We start from the raw sequence: 19,235 nt of genomic DNA, 5'->3' as shown, positions 1-19,235 counted from the left end.
GAGTTAATTTTTGTATGATGGAGGGGTCTAGCTTCATTCTTTTGCATGTGTATAACCAATGTGATATGTCAATCAGAAATCCGGCGCTTTGCTTTCTGAGAGATTTCCTGGTTCTTCTGTCCTTGTAATCTGGACCTTTTCCTTCCTTTGCTTGTATTATTTCTATGCTATTTATCTTTTATTTTCCTCTTAGCAGTTCCTTTGCAGTCTTTCTACCTGTCCCCAAAGACCCTGGATACTCGTTTTTCAGAGTTTAGACTTACTAGACTGCATTTAGTTTTTATACTCGGTTGGTATTATATTGAGCAACTTTTTTGCATTTTCTAGTGTTCTGTGGCTTACGATGCTTTTCAATGACTAACTCTTGGCCATTTGGTGGTTTTCCTTTTTTCTGGTCCATTAGATGTCCCATTGCTTCTCTCTCCTTCCTCCCACAGTGTTGATACAAGGAAGGTCTTTGTGATTATAGTTGGTCTGTCTTTATCTGCTTATGTTTTGGGGGTGTGGAGGTAACCTGTTACCTGGTTTTGTTGTAAATGTTGTTTGTGAACGTTTGGTTTTGATGTTCAGTTGTTGTTTTACTTTCAGATTTTGAGAGTTTTAAAAACTATGCGCCATTGTGGCAGTTTTTCCAGAATCCTCTGCCTATTGAAAATTCTTAAAGCAGGCATTTTGTTAGAGGTACACATGGTGCATCGATAAGAATTATAAAAATCTTGTTCCTTAAAATTAAAAATTAGGTCAGAGAGAAATTTCTAATATTATTATGTGATAGAATCAGAATAAAAAATGTTTGCTACCTTTTATTAATTGACTGTATTCCAGGGAAGTTGTTTTAGGACCAAATTTTAAAAGAAGAAAGAAACTCCAGTTATTTGCACAAGGATGTTGGTTGATTTTTAAAAATCAGTGTAATGTGTTATATAATTTATATTTCATTTTATTGACTAAATTTAGCACATTTTGACAAATGCATACAGTTGCACAGTCATTATCATAGTCATGAGTTTTGTCATCCTCAGAAGTTATCTGATTTACCTTTTTCAGCTAATCCTTTTTCCTCCCTTCCTGACCCCTCTCAACCACTGATCTGTTTTTGTCACTATACTTTTACTTTTTCAGAATTTTATATAATGAGATGACGTATAATCTTTTGTGTCCAACTTTTTTCCCTTAAGTGATTATTCATGTTTCTGTACTATTGTGTTTACTGAATGATTACCATGTCAAACCCTGAATGCTGCATCAGGACCTTTGAGAGCAAAGTAGCCTATAAATGAAGAGGTTCAGAAATAGCTGTAATCTTCTGTAGACATATCCCTGCGCTCAGCCCTCACAGTCTGGTTGGGCAAATGTGTTTATACATGTGGTTTTAACAAATGTAATCTCACACAGCCCTTGAGAAATACAGAAGGGAATAATTTTATTCATAAAATCTCTGTAATAGAAATATGAGCAACTTTAAATCTCCAGACAGAATCTTATATGGAATCCTGACATATGAAACATAGAAATTATATTTAATTACTTTCAACATCAAGTGTTACCTTTTTCCAGTTTACTCCTTTTTAATCTTAAATATTATCTCCTTTGTTTTTTTGTCTCCTTCCTCAACTTCCTAGTGAAGTTGAGACTTTTCATTTTTGGGGTATATTTCTTTGGGGTTTTTGTTTTTCTTGGAGGCTCATTTTTAAGAGTTCCGTATGTGTTGAAACTCCTCTTTTCAAAGTAGTTGATATGTTCCTTTGTTTGTATGGTTTAATGCTTCTATCTTTATGTAGAAAAAAAGTTTGTGGACTCTTTGTCTTTTTATCAGCTCTCTTACTGCTTTTAAACTTAAAACTACTTCTCGATCCAAATATCAGATACTGTTCTATATTTTGTTTCATTATGGCTTACATTTTTACATTTAAATTGACTGGAGTTTCTGTTTACATAACATCTTTTTCTTTTTTTTTTGAGGATGGAAATGGAGTTGTTCGTGGTTACTACTTATCTGTATTTCTGGAACTTTCAGCTGGCTTGCCAGAAACTTCCAAGTAAGACATGCAATTAAGTAACAAACTTTAGTGTGGGTTTACATACCTTCTTAGCATTTTTTGTTAACTACTTTTGTTGACTAATATATTTTATGTCTGTTAAGATATTATACCAGTATGGAATCTCTGGCATAGTATGTTGGCATAGACTGTCAGTTCTTAAATTATATGGCATTAGGACTCTATAATGTTAAATTTTATTGGGAAATCCAAAGAATTTTTCTTTATATGGGTTTATCTGTTGGTATTTTCTGAATTAGAAATTAAAACAAAATTTAAATTTTTGTTAATTCACTTTAAAGTAATAATAAACCTATTACATATTAGCATGAATAACATTTTCTTGGAGAATAACTTTTTCTAAAGCAAAATAATACTTGGTGAGAAAACATATTGTAAAAACCTCTTAATGTATGGCTATTCAGTTTACTGTAATAAGTTGTTTGGGTTGAAGTATATATTTAAAATCTGGCCTGATGGATTTTGAATTTCATACGTAGTTGGGGAGTCTTTTACAGTGCGATACAGTTCACATACCACATGAAAGTGAAAGTGTTAGTTGCGCTGCTGCTGCTGCTAAGTCGTTTCAGTCGTGTCTGACTCTGTGCGACCCCATAGATGGCAGCCCACCAGGCTCCCCCATCCCTGGGATTCTCCAGGCAAGAACACTGGAGTGGGTTGCCATTTCCTTCTCCAGTGCATGAAAGTGGAAAGTGAAAGGGAAGTTGCTCAGTCATGTCCAACTCTTAGCGACCCAAGGACTGCAGCCCACCAGGCTCCTCTGTTCATGGGAGTTTCCAGGCAAGAGTGCTGGAATGGGGTGCCATTGCCTTCTCCGAGTTAGCTAGGAGATAAGTTAGTTGCGCACTCATGTCCAGATCTTTGCGACCCCATGGACTGTAGCCCTATAGGCTCCTCTGTCCATGGAATTCTCCAGGCAAGATTGGAGTGGGTAGCCATGCCCTTCTCTAGGGGATCTTCCTGCCATCTGAGCCACCAGGGAACCATACCATAAAGTTCATCTTATAAATATAAGTGTAGAATTCAGTAGATTTTCATATATTCATTGAGTTCTACAGCTATCACCGTATCTAATTTCAGAATATTTTCTTTTTTTTTCTCTTTAAAATTTTTTGGCCATGCCCCACGGCATGTGGAATCTTAGTTCCCCAACGAGGGAGCAAACCTGTGCTCCGACCCTGGAAGCAAAGAATATTAACCACTGCTGCCAGGGAATTCTGCATAACATTTTCATCACCCCACAAAGCAACACTGTACTTCTTAGCAATCACTTCCCCTTCCCACCCAGTTCCTGGCAGCCCTAATTTACTTTTTGTTAGGGAGGAACACTTTAAAAAGCAGTTTTAGATAATTGTGAATCATCTTTGATATTACCCCAAAACTGAACAAGTGCTTGTTTGTTAAATGTAATTTGTAGCATGAAATCTGGAACCATACCAGTGAATTTTATTTCACCCTGTTGCACCATAATCTGTTGGTTTGAATTGAGATATGTGCTTCTAGATATGGCATAATAGTGAAAACCCTTTCTTCTATAACAACCAAAAAGAAAAACATTTTCTAGACACCAGACCTGAGGCAACAAATGAAAGCAATCCCTGAGAGACAGGAAATAAATCATATCTATGATTGCCTCACTTAACCTTGAGAGAGTTTTCAGGCCATAATACATGGGAGCAGAAATGCAACAGAGTCTGGCTAACACCTTGAGTTGAGGAGACAGTGCTGAGTGTCCAGGAAGACCAGCATACCTACAGTGCAGTGGTCAGAACACCAGAAGAGAGATCTGTACAAAGAACTCCAGAGAAGGGCGTGGCAACCCACTCCAGTGTTCTTGCCTGGAGAATCCCATGGACAGAGGAGCTTGGTGGGCTGTAGTCCATGGGCTCGCAAAGAGTCGGACACAATTCGGTGACTAACACACACTCTTCAAATACTCTGCAGAGTATTGAGTAGGGCCTGCAGGTAAAGAAACCTACCTGAGGCTGGGGGAAGGACCATCTGGGAGGGTTTAGAGGGAGTGGTGCCTGGTGCCTGGTACAGGGCCAGTAATTGTGTGTGTGCCTATCACTGTAGTGGTAACTTCTGATCCATGGGGCATTGAATGAAGTATACAGGATATTTTTGCCTCCCTAGTGGAGAACAGTCCTAGACTGGACATTACTGCAGACCCAACTAACAAATAAAAGCAAGACCTGAAAGAACTGAATTGTTTCCAGGTAACCTAGCAGCAGTCTAGAGCAGAGCTCAAGAAAACTGATAAGATTACAAAAATATCCAGCACCCAACAAAGCTAAGGTTACATTATCTGTTATTCAGTCAAAGATTAATTGGCATGCAAAGAGGCAGGAAGACATAACCAATACTGAGGAGAGTAATCAGTTGATTTGAGCAAGAACTATTTTTTATTTTTTTCAATGTGAGTTCTTTTATGAATTAGAAACTAAAACATTAAAAAAATTAATTTACTTATGATAATAAACTAATTGCATATTAGCAAATTACATTTTTATGAATAGTTGCTCTTTCTAAAACAAAATAATATTTGATGAAAAAACTTGTATTGTTTTGCATTTTTGGAAATCTTTGTATGGCTTAAAAAGACAACTAGGTTCTCATGTGAGAATTAGGAGAAAATATTTTTCTCAGTTTTTATAACTACACTCCATCTGTTCAAAAGTTGAATAGAGATATGGAAGATACAGAAAATTAATACTGAACTTATTGAGAATGAACTAACTCTATTTGAAATGAAGGATACACTGGTTGGCATGAATGACAGATTAGATACTACAGAAGAAAGGATTAATTGATTAATTAATTAAGGATTAATTAATGAACTAATGGATTTGAAGGCATCAGCTATAGAAACTATTCAAAATGTGAACATAGAGAATAGAATTCCAAAGCTATAAAACAACTTTAAGTAGCTTAATGTACAAATATCTGGAGTCCTCGAAGAAGGGGATGGGAAGGAAATAGTAAATACGATAAAAGCTTTAAGCCCATGGGTCCAGAAGTTAGTGAACTATAATCACATGAAGCATGAAGGAAACATCAAAGCACATCATAATCAAATTGCTTAAAACCAGTGGTAAACAAAATATCTTAAACTGTCAGTGAAAAAAAAGTCATTAAATTTAGAGGCACAGAGGTAAGGGTGAAATCAGGTTTCTCACTGGAAACAATTCAAGTGAAATGATAATATAGCAACATTGTAAGAAGATTGAAAGAAACTAACATTAACCTAGAATTTTATAATCAGCAAGAATATATTTTAAAAAATACAGTGAAACTAAGACATTTTCAGATCTGAACTATAAGAAATGTTAAAGTACATACTTCAGACAGGGTAAATAATACCAGTTGAACCTCTGAATTTAAACAAAAAAATGAAGAGCACAAGAAATGGAAATTACTTGTGTAAATAAAGTCTTTTTTCTGTTACCAAAGTAATTTTAAGTGATAATTGACAATATAATAAAAAACAGCATTATATTTTGGGGTTTTTAACATATTTAGAAGCAAAATTCACAACAAAAACAGCTGTATAAAGGCCAAAAGAGGAACTTCCTAGGTGGTCCAGTGGTTAAAATCTGCCTGCCAGTCTTGGGGACATGGGTTTGATCCTTGGTCCTGGAAGGTCCTACATGCCACACAGCAGCTGACCCAGTGCACCACCACCACTGAGCTTACGCTCTAGAGCTGATGAGCCGCAACTGCTGAAGCCTGCACGCCTCGAGCACGTGCTCTGCAGCAAGAGAAGCCACCGCACAGAGAAGCCTGTGCACAGGAGAAGCCTCTGCTCACTGCAGCTAGAGAGAGCCTGTGTGCAGCAGTGAAGACCCAGTGAAACCAGAAATAAATAATTGTTTTAAAAGGCCAAACGATTAAAGCGTGGAAGTATAATGTAAGATTCTGACACTATATGTAAAGTGGTATAATAACAATTAAAGATAGACTGTGATACGTTAAAGATACATACTATCCTATTATTTTTTCTTGCCTCTTGTAACAAATTACCAGGAATTTGGCAGCTTAAAACAACAGAAAACATTTCCCTCACATTTCTGGATGCCAGAAACCCAAAAACCATTGCTAGGCCAAAATCAGTTTCAGTAGAGTTGTGCACTAAGGGAGATCTGTTTCTTGCCTTTCAGCTTATGCTTACTGCCAGCATTCTTGGGCTTATGACAGTGTCACTCCCATCTCTGCCTTTGGTCACGTTGCCTTACCTTTCATTGTCTGTCAGATCTTCCTCTGCTTTTCTCTTACAGCGACATTTATGGTTACATTTAGGGTGTATGTGGATTTTCCAGGATAGTCCCCTCATCTCAGGATCCTTGGCTTAATTGCAGCTGTGTATTCCTAGTCACAGTTTCCGAGAATTAAGATGTCAATACCTTGGGGACACTCTTCAGCCTTCCAAACTATAAACTATAAAGCCACTGCTAAAATGACAGGGATGTTTAGTTTATAAAGCAATGGTGGGGATAAAATTGAAGCAAATCCTAGTCTTAAAGCAGGCAGGAAAAGATAAGTGGTAACAAAACACATATGGGAGGAATACCAAGATGTGGCACCATAAATGGTCTAAACACCCGAAATAAAAAGTGAAGATTGTCAGATTGGCTAGAAAAGCAAAACTCACGTGTATGCCAAACCCAAGAAATATGCTTTAAATGTAAAGATATACCATACTAATCAAAACCAAGTTGGAGATGTTACTTTAATATCCAAGTAGATTTCAAAGGAAAGCATATTACCAAGAGATAAAGAAGTTTATTTCATAGTGATAAAAGGATCAGTTAATGAAGAGGACATACAATGATTATAAATATTTCTGTTTATACTCTGGTAACAGATTTTGAAAATGCACAAAGCAAAAACTGATAGAAGTATAAGAAGAAATAGGACTTCTTCTCTCAGTTGATACAGCAGGTAGGCAGAAAATCATCAAGGGTATAGTAAATCTGGATAGCCCTGTCACCCAGCCTGACTTGCTGGACATTTATAGACTCTTTGATCCAACGGTAGCAGAATGCAAATTATTCTTAAGTGTGCACAAAATATTTACCAAGAAAGACCCTGTTCTGGAATGTAAAATATGTCAGAAAAAATTCAAAAATATTCAAATCATTCAGGTTTTTTTTTTTTACTGTAATGAATTCAATTTAGATGTTTGTAATAGATATTTTAAAAATCTGACATAGTTGAAAGGTAAATAACATACTTCTAAATAACCCCTGGATCCAAGAGGAAATCATAATAGGGTTTTTAAAAGTTTTTTGAAGTGGAGTGAAAACACAGCATACCAGAATTTGTAGCATATTGCTAAAGCAATAGGTAGGGGAAAATTTATATGACTGAATGCCCATATAAATGAAAAGCAGAAAGGCCTTAAATAAATGTTAGCATCTGTTTTAATAAACTAGAAAAAACAAGTTAAATGAAAAGTAAACAGAATAAAAATAGTAACAAAGATAAAAAATGCAGTGAAATAAACATGCAGTAGAGAAAATCATTGAAATCGAAAGGATAACATTTAAAGTCTAACACTGTATAACTGAAGATATATAATAAAGCCATAGTATCAGCATAATACATCATATTAGTGTAAGAGACAGATGATCAATGGAATATACAGATCTCCTCCATGATCCAAAAGTAGAGCAGTTCTCTGAAACCTTTTGTAAGATGAAATGGCATCAAGTGAAGAAACAATTACCTTGAGATATACCTTGCTAACAGATGCACAGAATATAAAAGGATAAAGTATATATGCTTACAGACACAGTTCAAAGCTATGGCAGCTTGATACTGAGATGCTGGGTCTAGTTCCTTCCTGGAAGGAGGTTGGTGGTGACACTTGCTGCTTGGAGCATGCCTCTGTAATGGCTGGCTACAAAACAAGCACTGAATGCTAGTTTCACTTTCCAGCTGGGTTTTTTTTTTTTTTTTTTTAAGTGAAATTTTTCTTGGTTAGCAAAAGCAAGTACTAGTGTAGACCCTTTCGTAAAAAGTGAAATGGCGGAATGAGAATTTAAAAAAAAATTGGGGATACCTGTGAAAATTCTAGAAATAAATGCAGTTTCATTAGGAAATTAGTGGTTGAAAAAGATGCAAAGACATTGCTGTGGGGAAGGTGTAATCTTTTCAACAAATTGCTCTTGAACATTTGGATATTCATATGCAAAAAAATGGAATTCAGATCCATACCTCACACTATATACCTAAACTAACTGAAAATTGATCCTAGACCTAGATTTAAGTTGTAAAATAATAAAACTTGCTGGAGATAGTATATATCTATACTATAGTATAGATAGTAGATATCTATATATATGTAGTAAAATGTATATATAGTAAAATAATAAAACTCGCTGGAGATAACACAGAGGAAATGTACCTTTGTCTTGGGCATTGTTATTTTAGTTAAAATGGAAAAACGTAGTCCATAAAAGAAACACATTTTTAAATTAGACTTCATGAAAATTATAAAGTTCTCTTCCTCAGATTACGTGGAATTGTACTGATAATAAATAAACAAGATCCCTTCCCCATATTAGCAAAAAGTTTGTCCGACACCCGTAAAGAAGGTATATACATGGCACAGTAAGCCTGTGTAAGGTGTTTATGGAATTAGTCATTAGGGAAACAAATTTATCTACAATACAATACTACATGTCCCATTAGAGGAGCTGTAATTACAAAGATCATACCACGTGTTGGCAAGAATATAGAGAAATCTGAAGTCTTAGAATGTAGAGACATCTGAAGTCTTAGATGTTTCTGATGGGAATATAAAATGATACAGTGACTTCTGTAAACAAGTTGGTGCAAACAAGTTGGTGTAAAGAAGTCTTACACTTCTGTATGACTCAGTCAAACCACACTTAGATATTTACCTCAGAGAAAAGGAACGAGACATCTGACAAAGTCTTACAGAAATGTTCGTAGTAACTACATTTTGAAAGCCAAGTAAAATCAACCCTAATGGCCATCAGCAGATAAGTAACCAAATTTTGCTATGGCTAGACAATGAAATAAAACTTAGAAAAAATAATGAACTATTGACACATGTGACAATAGGACTTTTAAATTATTTTAAATGAAAGGAGCCAGACTAAAAAGAGCACATGTAAATGATTCTATTATATAAACCTCTAGAAAAATGCAAACTAATCTGTAGTGACAGTGCAGATGTGTGGTTGCTGAGAGATGGGGCAGGCTGGGCTGAGGTTGGTTGGACGGTGTAGGGAGGAAGTAAGAGAAGAATTACGCGAGGCAGAGGAGACCCTGGGAATAGTGGATGTGTGTTTTGGTTGCTGTACTGGTGATGGTTTTATGGATATATATAGACATGTGTCCGACTTACCAATCATACACTTCAGTTCCATGGCATTAAAACTTTTTGTTTATGGCTGTGCTGTGGGAGGCCTTACAAATAGCTGTGAAAAGAAGAGAGGCGAAAAGCAAAGGAGAAAAGGAAAGATAAAGCATCTGAATGCAGAGTTCCAGAGAATAGCAAGAAGAGATAAGAAAGCCTTCTTCAGCGATCAATGCAAAGAAATAGAGGAAAACAACAGAATGGGAAAGACTAGAGATCTTGTCAAGAAAATTAGAGATACCAAGGGAACATTTCATGCAAAGATGGGCTCGATAAAGGACAGAAATGGTCTGGACCTAACAGAAGCAGATGCTATTAAGAAGAGGTGGCAAGAATACACAGAAGAACTGTACAAAAAAGATCTTCACGACCCAGATAATCATGATGGTGTGATCACTCATCTAGAGCCAGACATCCTGGAATGTGAAGTCAAGTGGGCTTTCGAAAGCGTCACTACGAACAAAGCTAGTGGAGGTGATGGAATTCCAGTTGAGCTGTTTCAAATCCTGAAAGATGATGCTGTGAAAGTGCTGCACTCAATATGCCAGCAAATTTGGAAAACTCAGCGGTGGCCACAGAACTGGAAAAGGTCAGTTTTCATTCCAATCCCAAAGAAAGGCAATGCCAAAGAATGCTCAAACTACCACACAATTGCACTCATCTCACATGCTAGTAAAGTAATGCTCAAAATTCTCCAAGCCAGGCTTCAGCAATACGTGAACCGTGAACTCCCTGATGTTCAAGCTGGTTTTAGAAAAGGCAGAGGAACCAGAGATCAAATTGCCAACATCTGCTGGATCATTGGAAAAGCAAGAGAGTTCCAGAGAAACATCTATTTCTGCTTTCTTGACTATGCCAAAGCCTTTGACTGTGTGGATCACAATAAACTGTGGGAAATTCTGAAAGAGATGGGAATACCAGACCACCTGACCTGCCTCTTGAGAAATCTGTATGCAGGTCAGGAAGCAACAGTTAGAACTGGACATGGAACAACAGACTGGTTCCAAATAGGAAAAGGAGTGCGTCAAGGCTGTATATTGTCACCCTGCTTATTTAACTTCTATGCAGAGTACATCATGAGAAACGCTGGGCTGGAAGAACCACAAGCTGGAATCCAGATTGCCAGGAGAAATATCAATAACCTCAGATATGCAGATAACACCACCCTTATAGCAGAAAGTGAAGAGGAACTCAAAAGCCTCTTGATGAAAGTGAAAGAGGAGAGTGAAAAAGTTGGCTTAAAGCTCAACATTCAGAAAACGAAGATCATGGCATCTGGTCCCATCACTTCATGGGAAATAGATGGGGAAACAGTGGCTGACTTTATTTTGGGGGGCTCCAAAATCACTGCAGATGGTGACTGCAGCCATGAAATTAAAAGACGCTTACTCCTTGGAAGAAAAGTTATGACGAACCTAGATAGCATATTCAAAAGCAGAGACATTACTTTGCCGACTAAGGTCCGTCTAGTCACGGCCATGGTTTTTCCTGTGGTCATGTATGGATGTGAGAGTTGGACTGTGAAGAAGGCTGAGTGCCGAAGAATTGATGCTTTTGAACTGTGGTATTAGAGAAGACTCTTGCGAGTCCCTTGGACTGCAAGGAGATCCAACCTGTCCATTCTGAAGGAGATGAGCCCTGGGATTTCTTTGGAAGGAATGATGCTAAAGCTGAAACTCCAATACTTTGGCCACCTCATGCAAAGAGTTGACTCATTGGAAAAGACTCTGATGCTGGGAGGGACTGGGGGCAGGAGGAGAAGGGGACAACAGAGGATGAGATGGCTGGATGGCATCACTGACTCGATGGACGTGAGTCTGAGTGAACTCCGGGAGTTGGTGATGGACAGGGAGGCCTGGCGTGCTGCGATTCATGGGATCGCAAAGAGTCGGACACGACTGAGCAACTGAACTGAACTGTGTCCTCGCTGCTTCGCAGGCTTCTTCTCTAGTTGTGGTGGGCGGGGCTCCTCTCTCTGTGCCATGTGCAGGCTTCTCATTGTGGTGGTTTCTTTTGAGGTAGAGCCTGAGCTCTAGGGTGTGGGCTTCAATAGCTGCAGCTTGCGATCTCGATCGAGAACACAGGCACTCAGCAGTTGTGGCTTGCGGGCTGAGTTTCTCTGCCACATGTGGGATCCTCCTGGACCAGGGACTGAACCTGTATCCTCTTCATTGCAAGTTGGATTCTCAACCACTGGACTACCAGAAAAGGCCCATTCCATTAAAACTTTTATTCAGAAAAACAATTAAAACTTTATTGGCCTGTCTTATAGTTTGCATGGATCTTTTACTCATGCGTGACTTTGTAACACCATGGGTTAATCATTTAGAAAATAATGATTTACTAAATACAGTTGATATATTTCATTATGCAGTATCAGTCACATTTATTGATACCACCGTTTTCATAATAAAAGTCTTAAAGTATTGAAAAGCTTTTAAGTTCATGTGGTGCATACAAGTTTTCCAAGATTATTATTATTATTTTTTTTTAATTGAAAGTGTGTTTTATCACTGGCAGTTCTTTTCCGTATTTTGGTCCAGAACATGTCTGCTGGGTATCTACAACCGAATAACTATTGTTTGTCAGTTCTTTCCATTTGTTTCACAAAAAAAGTGACTGATCTTGGAATTCAGTTGAACAAAGTGATGTTTTCCAAGGCATCCATTGTAGCATAAGTACTTTATGTATGTTTCCCATTTGTGACACCAAGTGTTGAAGTGCCGGCGACGGAATGAAACACCAACACTGCAGAGTGGTTTAAATCTTTATATTTTAACCCTTGCTTCTTACAGCTGCTTTATTTTATATCTCTTGCACAACAACCTACAGGGCAAGCTGCCAAGCACTATGATTCAGAGACTATACAGTGCGCAGGCGCAGGGCGAGATAACCTTTACCTTGACTTATTTACTGCAGCTAAGACTTTGTTTTGGGGAACTTCCTTATCAACTTAGAATCCGTTTTGTCCCAGGGTCTGTTCCTTTTGAGGAATCAGAGAAACATCCTTGTGTGCAAGCAATGTTCTTTTCCCATGGGAACAAACAGGATTCTTAGCTGAACATCTCGTTTGCAAGAATGTTCAGCCCTGGTTGAGAGTCTTGTTTGCAAGCACTTTTCAACCTTCCTTAAACCTAGTTCCCTACACTGGGCAGAACATCTCGTTTGCAAGAATGTTCAGCCCTGGTTGAGAGTCTCGTTTGCAAGCACTTCTCAACCTTCCTTAAACCTAGTTCCCTACACTGGGCAGAACATCTCGTTTGCAAGAATGTTCAGCCCTGGTTGAGAGTCTCGTTTGCAAGCACTTCTCAACCTTCTTTAAACCTTGTTCCCTACATTGAAGTTTAATAACATTTGTCATTTTTACTACTTCTTCAAAGATATTTTTGAGAGACATTGAATTTTTTTTTCCCACCTGAAAATATGTAGCAGTGAATAATATGATTACTGGTACATTTTAACTACCATTGCTTTTGCACCATTAGTGAAAATGTCAAACACAGTGAAAAAGGCAAATAACATCTTAGCATTATTACAAAGATTGGTTTTGACTTTTTGGATCGCTGAAAGAATCATAGGAACTGACCCCCAGTAGCACAACCTCTGACATAGACTACCTTAATGTAGAAAATTCTTGCCACCACTTGTGAGTCAAGCTATGAATAAAGCTGGTAGTATAGAAAGGATTCTGGCCTCTGAGTTGTAACTATTAATATGTTTTAGTCATAACTCTGTCCCAAATCTGTGATCTGAAGCAGTGGACTGTTGCTGTTGGACCTGTATTGTTGCTATAACAGCTGACATCTGCTGAGTATATACTCTGTGCTCTGCACTTTGCCTTCTGTAACTCATTTTGCTTCACTACCACTTCATGTGCTGTCACTGCTATTTTCACTCCCATTTTACAGATGGAAGTGTAACAGCTAAGTTATTCACTTAAGTTCAGCATTGTTAAAATGGAATCTGTTTAACATAGATTTTTCTTTCTCTTTGTTCTTAACCACCAAATTTGTCATTGGAAGGTAGTTGATCATGGACAGAATTATAGAAGTTTAGTGATTATAGGATTTTGTTCATAACCCTGTTGCTACCATTAATCTTGGTTCTCTTCTTGTCTCTTGACTATTTTCTAATCTGTATATAGGCATAACTCAGATATTGCAGGTTTGGTTCTAGACCACTGCAATAAAGCAAGTCACATAAAAGTTAGGTTTAAGTCTATTAAGTGTGTGATAGTATTATGTCTCGGAAAACAGTATATATATCTAATTTAAAATACTTTATTGCTATAAAATGCAAACCATCAGCGAGTCATCAGTGGGTCATAATTCTTTGCTGGTGGAAGGTTTTGCCTTGATATTTGGTGGCTGCTGTCTGATCAGGGTAGTGATTGCTAAAGGCTAGAGTGGGTGTAGCAACTTCCTTAAAGAAGGTAACAGTGAAGTTTGCAGCATTGACTGACTTGTCCTCTCATGTGTGGTTTCTCTGTAGCATGCAGTGCTGTTTGATAGCATTTTACTCACAGCAGAACTTGTTTCAGATTTGGAGTCAATCCTCTCAAATCCTGACTTGACTTTGCTTTATCAACTATTGCTGCCTGACTTTTTTGTGACCCTGTGGATTATAGCCTGCCATGCTCCTCTGTGCATGGGATTTTCCTGGCAAGAATACTAGAGTGGATTGCCATTTCCTTCACCAGTGTTTTATCAACTAAATTTATGTAGTATTCTAAGTCCTTTGTTATCATTTCAACAACCTTCACAGTATCTTTACCTGGAGTAGGTTGTGTCTCAAGAAACCTTTTTATCCCCTCATTCGTAGAAAGTAGCTCCTCATCCATTACAGGTTTATGGAGATGGTAGCAGTTCAGTCACATCTTCAGGCTCTACTTCTGATTCTAATTCTCTTTTTTTTAAATTTTATTTTATTTTTTAAATTTTAAAATCTTTAATTCTTACATGCATTCCCAAACATGAACCCCCCTCCCACCTCCCTCCCCGTAACATCTCTCTGGGTCATCCCCATGCACCAGCCCCAAGCATGCTGTATCCTGCGTCAGACATAGACTGGCGATTCAATTCTTACATGATAGTATACATGTTAGAATGCCATTCTCCCAAATCATCCCACCCTCTCCCTCTCCCTCTGAGTCCAAAAGTCCGTTATACACATCTGTGTCTTTTTTCCTGTCTTGCATACAGGGTCGTCATTGCCATCTTCCTAAATTCCATATATATGTGTTAGTATACTGTATTGGTGTTTTTCTTTCTGGCTTACTTCACTCTGTATAATCGGCTCCAGTTTCATCCATCTCATCAGATTCTAATTCTCTTGCTGTTTCTGTCATATCTGCAGTTGCTTCCTCCACTGAGATCTTCAACCCCTTAAAGTCGTTTGTGAGGTTTGGCATCAAGTTCTTTCAAAGTCCTCTTAATGTTGATTTTTCCAACCTCTTTCCACAAATCATGAATGGTCTTTTTGGCGTCTAGAATGGTTAATCCTTCCCAGATTTTCAGTTTACTTTGCCTGGATCCATCAGAGCAATTACTACAGCAGTTATTGTCTTATGAAATATATTCCTTAATTAATAAGGGTGAAAGTGAAGTCACTCAGTCGTGTCCGACTCTTTGTGACCCTGTGGACTGTAGCCTACCAAGCTCCTCTGTCCATGGGATTCTCCAGGCAAGAATAATGGAGTGGGTTGCCATTTCCTTCTCCAGGGGATCTTCCTGACCCAGGGATCGAACCTGGGTTTCCCACGTTGGAGGCAGACGCTTTAACCTCTGAGCCACCAGGGAAGCCTCTAATAAGGGTTGAAAGTCAAAATTACTCCTTATCTGTGGGCTGCAGAATGGATGTGTGTGAGCAGGCCTGAAAGCAACATTAATTTTGTGTATCTCCATCAGAGCTCTTGGGTGGCCAGGTGCATTGTCAATGAGCAGTAATACTTTGCAAAAAGTTTTTTTTTTTTTTCTTCCCCAGAGCAGTAAATCTCAACAGTGAGCTTAAAATATTCAGTTAACCACAGGTAGAGAGATGCGTTGTCCTCAGGCTTTGTTCTTTTTATAGAGCAAAGGCAGAGTAAGTTTAGCATAGTTCTTAAGGGCTCTAGGGTTTTCAGAATGGTAAATGAGCATTAGCTTCAACTTAAAGTCACCAGCTACATTAGCTCCTGACAAAACTCAGCCTGTCCTTGGATACTTTGAAGCGAGACGTTACTTCTGGATAGCTTGCTGCAGCTTCTATACCAGCTTCTGCTTTTATGTTATGAAGACAGATTCGTTCCTTCAACCTCAGCAAGCAGCCTCTGGTAGCTTTAAACTTTTCTTCTACTGCTTCTTCATCTCTCTCAGCCTTTGTGGAATTGAGACTTAGGACCTTGCTGTGGATTAGGCTTTGGCTTAGGGGAATGTTGTAGCTTGTTTGTTCTTCTATCTGGACCACTAAAACTTTCTCCATGTCATCAGTGATACTGTTTAGCTTTTTAAATTGTGTGTTCACTGGAGTAACACTTTCAACTTCCTTTAAGAATTTTTCCTTTGCATTCGTAGATTGGCTAACTGTTTGACACAAGTGGCCTAGCTTTCAGCCTCTCTTGGCTTTCAACATGTCTTCCTCACTAACCTTAATCATTTCTAGCTTTTGATTTAAAATAAGACGTGAGTTTTTCTTTCACTTGAACACTTAAAGGCCATTAATTTGTCTAATTTCAGTATTGTTATGTCTCAGGAATAGGGAGGCCTAAGAGAAGGAAAGAAATTGGGGAGGAGGGCAGGGAAGACAGATGCCGATAGGTAAAGCAGTCAGAACATACACAGCGTTTATCAGTTAAGTTTGTTGTTGGATATGGTTTGTGGCACCCCAAAACAGTTCCATCAGAGGTCACTGGTCACAGATCATGATTACAGATATAACAACAATAATGTAAAAGTTTGAAAGATGGTGAGAATTACAAACTATGACATAGACATGAAGTGACTAAATGCTGTTGGAAAAGTGGAGCCGAATAGACTTGCTTGATGCAAGGTTGCCACAAACCTTCAGTGTGTAACAGGGTTACACACAGAAGTACAAAAAACCAAAAGCGCAATAAAACAAGGTGTGTCTGTACCTGTGTTTCTTACCTTCCTAAGAGTCTCCTGTTGCTGATAGGTAGATTTTGTGACATTTCTGTTGCTTTTGGTGCTGGTTTTATTTTGGATGCTTTTATGGTTGATATAGTACTTTGGCCACCTCATGCGAAGAGTTGACTCATTGGAAAAGACTCTGATACTGGGAGGGATTGGGGGCAGGAGGAGAAGGGGACAACAGAGGATGAGATGGCTGGATGGCATCACGGACTCAATGGACATGAGTTTGAGTGAACTCTGGGAGATGGTGATGGACAGGGAGGCCTGGCGTGCTGCGATTCATGGGGTCGCAGAGAGTCTGACATGACTGAGCAACTGAACTGAACTGATTGTTGATATATACACTTAAGGAACTTTAAGTTTGCATTATAATTAGTAGTAATATTATCAGTGATATTGAAATACTATCATTCAGGATACTAAGGTTTAAGATTAGAATTGTGTATTTGCTAGATGTTATCTGAATACCTTAATGAGAATGTTCTGTTTGGATAAAAACAGACATCTTATCATTGGGTTTTTTTTTTTTTTCTTTTCTTTTTTTTGGCTGTGCTATGCAGCATGTGCTGCTGCACTCAATATGCCAGCAAATTTGGAAAAGTCAAGTGGCCACAGGACTGGAAAAGGTCAGTTTGCATCCCAATCCCAAAGAAAAGCAATGCCAAAGAATGCTCAAACTACTGCATAATTGCCCTCATCTCACACGCTAGCAAAATAATGCTCAAAATTTTCCAAGCCAGGCTTTAATAGTACGAGAACCGTGAATTTCCAGATGTTCAAGCTGGTTTTAGAAAAGGCAGAGGAACCAGAGATCAAATTGCCAACATCCGTTGGATCATCGAAAAAGTGAGAGAGTTCCAGAAAAACATCTACTTCTGCTTTATTGACTCTGCCAAAGCCTTTGACTTTGTGGATCACAAGAAACTGCAAAATTCTTCAAGAGATGGGAATACCAGATCACCTGACCTGCCTCCTGAGAAATCTTTATGCAGGTCAGGAAGCCACAGTTAGAACTGGACATGGAACAAGAGACTCATTCCAAATCGGGAAAGGAGTACATCAAGGCTGTATATTGTCTCCCTGCTTATTTAACTTCTATGCAGAGCACATCACGAGAAACGCTGGGCTGGAAGAAGCACAAACTGGAATCAAGATTGCCGGGAGAAATATCAATAACCTCAGATAAACAGATGACACAACCCTTATGGCAGAAAGCAAAGAAGAACTAAAGAGCCTATTGATGAAAATGAAAGAGGAGAGTGAAGAAGTTGGCTTCAAGCTCAACATTCAGAAAACTCAGATCATGGCATCCGGTCCCATCACTTCATAGCAAGTAAATGGGAAACAATTGAAACAGAGACTTTATTTTTTGGGCTCCAAAATCACTGCAGATAGTGACTGCAGCCATGAAATTGAAAGACGCTTACTCCTTGGAAGAATCTAGACAGCATAGCTATGACCAATCTAGATAGCATATTAAAAAGTAGAGACATTACTTTGCCAACAAAGATCCGTCTAGTCAAAGCTGTGGTTTTCCCAGTGGTCATTTATGGTTGTGAGAGTCAGAGTATAAAGAAAACTGAGCGCCAAAGACTTGATGCTTTTGAACTGTGGTGCTGGAGAAGACTCTTGAGAGTCCCTTGGACTGCAAGGAGATCCAGCCAGTCCATCCTAAAGGAAATCAGTCCTGAATATTCACTGGAAGGACTGTTGCTGAAGGTGAAACTCCAGTACTTTGGCCACCTGATGCGAAGAACTGACTCACTGGAAAAGACCCTGATGTTGGCAAAGATTGAAGGCAGAAGGAGAAGGGAATGACAGAGGATGAGATGGCTGGATGGCATCACTGCCTCAATGGACATGAGTTTGAGTAAGCTCTGGGAGTTGGTGATGGACAGGGAGGCCTGGCGTGCTGCAGTCCAAGGGGTCACAAAGAGTCGGACATGATTGAGCAACCAAACTGACTAACTGATGCAGCATATAGGGTCTTAGTTCCCCGAAGAGGGATTGAACCTGCTTCCTCATCCGTGAAAGCGCAAAGTCCTAACCCGGGCCACTAGGAATTTCCCTTATCTGTTAATTCTCTTTAACAATCCAGTAAGCCTAGAGAAAAGTTTTGAATACTTTTTATATTAATTATTGAAACATCATTCAATTATGGGATTGAGAGTTTAGCAGTGAGGTAGTTTAACTGTCAGAATATGAAGTAAAAATATAAATCATTGTATTATCTAGTAGATTTTAATAACACCTGGGATGCTGTAGAAGTACCTTGATAATTTCATTGTATGTAAATATCTCTTTTCCTGTGTGTGTTTTCATAAACCTGTCTTGGCTTTAGAGGAAATTTACATGTGAGTGACACCCTCAAATTGGCTCTTAGCAGTATTTACTGAGCTGACTTGTCTTAGAGAAGGAAATTTCTTTGAGTTGCTTAAGAAAAGAATAGAACTTTCCCTTGGGGAGTAATACTAATGGGACTAAAATTTTAAGTTAATGATTGTTCAGTTCACTCAGAGTTTCAGTTTGATAAAAGAAAGGAATTTAAGGTGGAATATTCAAATTTGAGGTTTTAGTTTTATCTGAGATTAGGATTGAGTTGCTTTATGAATAATATAGCTTGGATTAATTGCTATATATAATAGAAACATAGGT

At 38.4% G+C, this 19,235-nt stretch overlaps 1 protein-coding gene across 1 annotated transcript in view; it reads left to right on the top strand.

Annotated features, from left to right (window-relative positions):
- TRIM37 (tripartite motif containing 37) overlaps nucleotides 1-19,235 on the top strand; it is a 146,045-nt gene that overhangs the window by 49,796 nt on the left and 77,014 nt on the right. The window contains exon 12 of the mRNA XM_005693108.3: nucleotides 1,963-2,039. Within this exon, the coding sequence (XP_005693165.2) occupies nucleotides 1,963-2,039 (77 nt within the window). The remainder of the gene's footprint in view (nucleotides 1-1,962; nucleotides 2,040-19,235) is intronic.

The sequence above is a fragment of the Capra hircus genome, chromosome 19 (genome assembly GCF_001704415.2).
Source record: "Capra hircus breed San Clemente chromosome 19, ASM170441v1, whole genome shotgun sequence".
Lineage (NCBI taxonomy): Eukaryota > Metazoa > Chordata > Mammalia > Artiodactyla > Bovidae > Capra > Capra hircus.
Note: the sequence above shows the minus strand (reverse complement) of the source record. Positions and strands in the feature narration are given on the sequence as shown.